Source organism: Babylonia areolata, chromosome 19 (genome assembly GCF_041734735.1).
Source record: "Babylonia areolata isolate BAREFJ2019XMU chromosome 19, ASM4173473v1, whole genome shotgun sequence".
In the NCBI taxonomy this organism is placed as follows: domain Eukaryota; kingdom Metazoa; phylum Mollusca; class Gastropoda; order Neogastropoda; family Buccinidae; genus Babylonia; species Babylonia areolata.
Window position 1 is genome coordinate 50,076,264 of NC_134894.1, and position 6,810 is coordinate 50,083,073.

The 6,810-nt window shown below is 36.8% G+C and overlaps 1 protein-coding gene across 1 annotated transcript in view; it reads left to right on the forward strand.

The window, feature by feature from the left end:
- The window catches only part of LOC143293820 (mitochondrial import inner membrane translocase subunit Tim10-like), a 6,917-nt gene extending 966 nt beyond the window's left edge, over nt 1–5,951 (forward strand). Inside the window, exon 2 of the mRNA XM_076605089.1 lies at nt 3,756–5,951. Within this exon, the coding sequence (XP_076461204.1) occupies nt 3,756–3,957 (202 nt within the window). The 3' untranslated portion in view covers nt 3,958–5,951. The remainder of the gene's footprint in view (nt 1–3,755) is intronic.
- The last annotated feature ends 859 nt before the right edge of the window (nt 5,952–6,810 follow it).

Genomic DNA, 6,810 nt, shown 5'->3' on the forward strand with positions numbered 1-6,810 from the left:
TGCAGTGTTCTGTGGGTTATGGAGACACAAAAATACCCAGCATGCATCAACCATGACAGAATCATCGGCAAATCGATGTTGGTCATGTAACAGAAAGAAGAAAGAAGATGCATGTTTTATATACACTTTACGCAGCAGGCTTGATCCCCTTGCTCCTCTTCATACCTGATTGTCCTTCAGCCCTTGGATCACAGCTGACATCAATGCTGCCAAACAGAAGCTGAGGCAGTCAGAGAGAAGGTGGGGATCCATGCACCTGGTTGTTCACCGCCATATCTTTACCCAGCAATGCTCTGTTCTTAAATCTCTTTAAGACATTGCCAAAGTGAACTCTCTATTGTGCTCGCTTGTCTAAATGTAAATCCACCAAGACTTTTTTCAAGTGTCTGATGAACTTTTTGACAACATTCTTTTCCTTCCTTCAGTTACCTCTCTATAGATCTGATCTTCCCTGACAGATTCTGTGAGTTCTTTGATCAGAAAATTTAAGACATGTATTTGCAGTGAACTGGACTCCACTGATTCTGATCCTGATGTTCACTCAGATACTTTCAGTGGTGTCCCCATGACTACTTTTGAACTGACTTCTGAGAACACAATCAGTGCTTGATCAGTACTCACTTAAATGCTGTGATCTGCCTGCCAATATGTTTGAACTGTGTTCAAATAGTCTTCTTCCAGTTACATGTATCACAAATATTGTGAAAATCTTTGTCTGCAGTTTCATGTAATGAAGATTTTGAATATGCCCTGGTCACTCCCCTACTCTATAAACCTGGTCTAGGCAAATCTTTAAAAAAAACAACAGAAAAAACAAAAACAAAACAAACAAAAAAATAACAACAAAAACCAAAAAACCCAGACCCGTTTCAAATTTACCCTTTCGGTTTTTGTCAAAATTACTGGAGTCATTCTTCATCAACTTCTGAATCTAAGTCATTTGTCCTCCAATGACCTCCTTGAGGTGTTTCAGTCTGCATGCAAACAGAATCACAGCACAGATAGCCCTCTTACACATATCCAACATATCATTGTCCTGCACAGACAACAGAGATGTCTCAGTTCTGTGTCTGCTTGATCTCTCTGTAGCCTTCCACACAATAGATCATGATATTCTTCTCAACCGCCTTTGTCATACTTTTGGAATCTCTGGCACACCTTTCGAATTCCACTCAAAGCATGTCCATTTCCAGTTCTCATACTGAATCCAGACCCCTTCCTGTTTGATATGGTGTTCCCCAAGGTTCCATTCTTGGTCCAGTATTATTTACTAATTTAGTCTACACTCAACCACTTTCCGACATCATCAGACAACATCAAAGTGATTTTCACAAGTTGGCAGATGACACCCTACTCAGTAAAGTTTTTTCCCCAAATTCTTTTGCTAACCTCCGCTAAATATCTAGTATGTGCATTGTTGCTGTGAAGGAGTGAATGCTGACAAACAGAAGCCATACTACGTTTTAAGTCTGCTCTTTTCACATTTCAGACCATACCTTGACTGTCTGCAATGCTGATATCATTATCAACTTTCAAAATTGATAATCCTGTCAGAAACCTGTGTGCATTAAAAAAATTTTTAATTTTTTATTCAGCTCTGTCCATGCACAACTATGTCAGTAATTGATGTAAAACTGCAAACTTCCAACTGAGGAAAATCCGTACCAATCAATTATAAGCAACCACTGAGCTTGTTTATTCATTGACTACTGCGGTTCACTACTTGCTTGTCTGCCTTCTGATTTGTTGACATGCCAGATGCCTTGTGACTCTGCAGGCATGGTTAATTTTGTCATCTGTGTGTTTAACTCTGACTAATGACAGATGCTGTACATAGAAGCAGCTTCAAGCGTATGGACAGGATTGCTCTGTGCGAGCATGGGGTTATTTTTCAAAACTTGCAAAACATGGGGTTTTATCATCCTTTTTTGGTTCAGATGTTATGGCAACATAAACAAAATTCTTCTTCTTCAACTTCTTTAAGAGTCATTGGGGTGCTGCACAGAATAACTGAACACTAGATTGCTTCAAGTCTATTGGTTATGTTACAAAGCCTAGGCCTCAGTAAATACAAATTTACAACAGTGTTTGTGGTCTACGGGTGTGTCTGTTTCTGTGATTGTAAAATCAATGTGGAGCTGCCATTTTCCTAAAATCCATAAAGGAAAAGCTCAAGACTCTCCTCTTTTTACGCAGGATATTTAGCAGGTCATTAAATGTGATAAGAAACATCTATAAGGTACACAAAGCGCAATAAAGCTTTTTGTTGAATATTATTTTTTAAGTAGATCCCTTCCTCTATAGTTGTGTGGGGAGGCAGGGGTGGGGTGGGGGGTGGGGGTCACTGTGTGAAGGTGATTGACTGTGTGTATGTGTGAAACAATATTTTATTATCATTAAAGATATTGTTTTTATTAGAGAAAGAAAGACAGACTTAGAACCAATTGTTTTTCTTTAGCGTACACTGCTACACATACAAACACAGACACAAGCCTGCACTCTTCCTGTTTAAACTGGATGGAATGACAATAGCTATTCCCTTTAATTATCAAGGCTTAAGTTTCTATTCTAGTCATTTAAGGTCAGCTGAATTCATTTGACTGTTTTGTTGAACGCAAAATGATGGCTCATTGTACAGGACTAATATTTCGTTATTTGAAATGGAATCAACAATGTGTTGATGATTTTTTTTGTTCTGCCAAAGTTCTTTTGATGTTGAATGGTCAGTGTTTAGAGTGATATTCTATAATTCCTTCCCAATTCCTGTGTCAGTTAAGTTGTTAAATAAACCCTTTCAGATGGAACATGTTGTATCAAAAGGCTGTATCCAAATTAGGAGGGGTCTAGGGGAAGTAGGGTGTGTGTGAGGTATGGGGGTGTGTGGATGGGCGTATGTGTGTGTGCAAGTGTGGTCTTCATGTGTGTGTGTGTGAATGCAAGGAAGTGGTGGAAGAGAGAGAGAGAGAAAGAGTGAGATTTTTATTTTTTTTTATAAGACATTTAGCTGTTTATACTCTGAGGATGTTAATTTTACTGTGAAATTGATTTTTCTGAATTTGAATTTGAGCTGTTGTATTTTACTACAAAGATGTTAATCTTACTGATGCATTTGATGTTTTAAGGACTTGATGTTTCTATGCCTGTAATTGATGCTCCTATGCCTTATTTGTTTTAAATTTGGTTGCGTGTTCTGCAGATTCGTTTTAATTCATATTGACTTCACCACTATATTTGTTTGATACGTTTTGTATGTGCATTAAGTGATTTACAATAAGGGTGTATGCGTGGGTGCATATGGGTGAATGTGCGCACACATGTATGTTTTAAATTGTAGAAAGTTTTTTTGTTTTATTTTTAATCAGACTTGCTTTGCTATGACTTAGTAGTTAGTTGAGTGTGATTTTGTTATATCTATGTTGTTTGCCAAAATTTACTGCTTTGCATGTAATATGTATGTATCACTGACTTCACCACACTTAATTTCTCTACTTAGACAATAAAGTTGTTTTGATTCTGTAAACCTTTTTCAGTTTTTCACAATTTAAAAAAACAAAACAAAGTTTAAGGAAAAAAATTCAGACTCATCTGCACTAGGCTCTTTGAAATGAACCTGATATTGGCTTACTTAAGTGTCTTGTCTTTTTAACCTGAATCAGCTACATGTACTTAGAATATTGTTGGATGCTCAGAGTTGAGGTGTGACTCCAGTTTTAATGACAGTATTGAAATCAGATTTTCATCTTTTGTGTGTGCAGAATGTCCAGTTCCTGTCAGAAGAAATGTATACCTCCCAAGTACCGTGAATCAGAATTGACCAAAGGGGAAGCAGTGTGTCTGGACCGTTGTGTTGCCAAATACCTTGAAGTCCATGATCGCATTGGGAAAAAACTGACATCCCTGTCCATGGCAGATGAAGAAGCCATAAAAAAGATGCAAGCACAGACACAGCAGAAGTAGTTTCAAGAGGATTGTAGTTGTCTGCATACTGTGAATGGTTTTATTTTACACAAATCAAGAGACAGTAAAACTGGAGTATTGTCTGTATCTCAGTTACAAATTTTATTTGTGTGAATAAAGCATGTGAGAGAATCTATGGCATGAGTGAAAAAGAAAGGATGTATCTTTCATCCATTTAAATTTTGGGGAGGGCTAATTATGAGTTTTACAATGCATGTATGTATACATGTATCATACAAGTATTTCATGTGTGTATTTCACTATGTGTTTGTTCCAATCTACAAGTCATAGTTTGACTGTGAGACATCTGTTTTACAAGTTATGTTTTGACTGTGAGAGAGAACTGTGAAATGGAAATGATTTTATATTGTGGAATGACCGTGATCTTTACCAGTATAAGTTGATATTGGGGTGTGCAGACACCAACTGAAATAGTACTATTCTGATTGGTAATTTATTTACATATGGCTATTTTATTTTTTTTGGTGGTTATTTCTAACTGATATGTTATAGTTTCACACAGTTTTGCTGTTGCTTTGTTAAATATTTGTTGTTGTTTTTATAATCTGCAACTGACACAGCAGTGGGACAATTAAAACTAGCATTAGTATTGGGAATTCAAAATTTATTTTGTTTCAAATGCTATGGTTACTCTAAAATTTCCACCACAGCATGCTAATTTTTTGCTAAAATAAAACCAAAGCTTGGACATGAAAATGTGAACTTTGACAAAAAAACCCACCCTTAATATATCATTTGATACTTATTTGCTCTATTAAAGATCATGCAAGCACATGGATTAACAGTCTATTGTTATGAATTAGGACAGCAAACTGAATGCACTGAACCTTCTGTTAGTTGCGTGTGTGTGTAACAAACATGTACATGAAAAATTCATTGTGTACATTAATTGTTCTCAATCTCCTCTGTCTCTTCACCTCTTTCTCACTAGTGTTTTATGTTATACATTAATTTTGTTATACTCAGTTTTGCACTGACAGTATTTGCAACCCAGTTATCTATGTGTGTGTGCGTGTGTGTGCGCGCACGTGTGTGTGTGCATGTGTGTGTAGTCAGTCACATTTTGGAGTGTATGTAATATTGATGTAATGTGTTATGTAAAAAAAATGTTTTGAAAAGTATCTAGAGCAGATTTCTGGGTAGTGTGCTATATAAGTATCCTTAATTAACAATAATAATAGATAACACTTACACAGCGTTAACTCCTCATATAATGGGGTCTAAGCGCCTTACATGAAACAAAACTTTTTCAGTTGAAGCTGCTTATAACAAATTCGTATGTAACGACTGCCTGATATAACGAAGCCAAAAGGTTGGTCATGGCAAGAATCCTTCTTTACAAGATTGTTGTATTCCCTGCTTGTCAGTTCACCCAGTTAGCTCATTGCTAGGCTTCAGAAAGTCCAGAACCATGCTGTTCATCTTGTCTTTTGTTCCTCTAAATTTTATCAAGCCTCTCCTCTTCATGCTTTACGCTGGCTCCTAGTACAAGAAAGGTTTATTTACAAAGCCATCTCTCTTTGTTTCAAATCCACTGAGGCTACTGGTCCACAGTATCTTTCTTTTCTCATTCATCCTTACAAATACATACACTCATGCCAACTCCGCTTTTCTTCAGACAACTGTATGATTATGATCTCAATTGTTTGAACCAAAACGTATGGCCAAAGCAGTTTTTCGTACCAAGCCCCAGTTCTTTGGAATCAACTTCCTCAGCCTCACTGTCACTCATCTTCCCTGCAATCTTTCAAATCCAGTCGAAGACCCACCTTTCTTTTTCCCTCCTGAAAATTTTTTAGTAGCTCGTCCCTTTCCAGTATGAACTAAAATGACTATTTGTGAGTGAGCAAGTTTGAGAATTTCAGAATTTGTTGGTTGTATTTTTGATTGTATACTATTTATGATTGTGTACTTTGACATGTGTGCAGCACGCGCGTGTGCTTGTGTGTGTGTGTGTGTGTGTGTGTTGGGCGGGTGGGTGGGGGTGGGTGTGGGGGGATGAATACTTTTTAATAATGTTTGGTATCTTGTGTTCAATTTTCTTTTTGATATTTATGTGTGTGTTCTATTTGTAAACGCCTAGAGCTTAATTTCAAGATTAAGCATAAATGCTCACGAAAATAAAAAAGACAAAAAAAATGTCCGATGTAACGGAGTTGGATGTTTTGGGAACCATTTCTCGAAAATGGTCGCTTAGTTCGTCGCTGTGAAATATATTACTTCTTACGATTGCTGGCTATTCTAGGGTTACAGATAGTGTTGCATAGGCACATAAAATGTAGAACTTTCTATGCGTTGCTCTGAATAGAAATCACATGTTTATACACATGTTTGACTTGCTGCATAACCATAACGTTTATACACGTGTTTTATTTGCTGCATAACCCTAAGCATGTTTCATTTCCTTACACAGCTTCACATACACGCAGGTAGATAAAAGTACACAGTATTTTTTATTTATTTTTTTACTGTATGTTTGTTTATGTTAAATGTCATCTCTGTAATTCATAAGCAATAAAATCCTATTGTAACGTCCTATGATAAAGCGAGTGCCTATGATTGTTGGAACAGAGTGGTCGACTCACATGGGGTCCAAAGACTGTAGACGGAGGAGAGATGCTAGAGGGACGGGGATGGGGTAAAGGGGAAGGAGGGTGTCAGGCTTTGATTTCATTAGCCATTTCATCATGGCATCTACACATCGCAAAGGTCTGTCACTAAAACAAAAATTTGAAATTATTCAATAAGTTGAAAGAAAAGTTGATGAAGAAATGTAAAAAATTATCGTTTTCTTTTCAAGACCTTATTCAGACACTATTTATATTTGGTTAT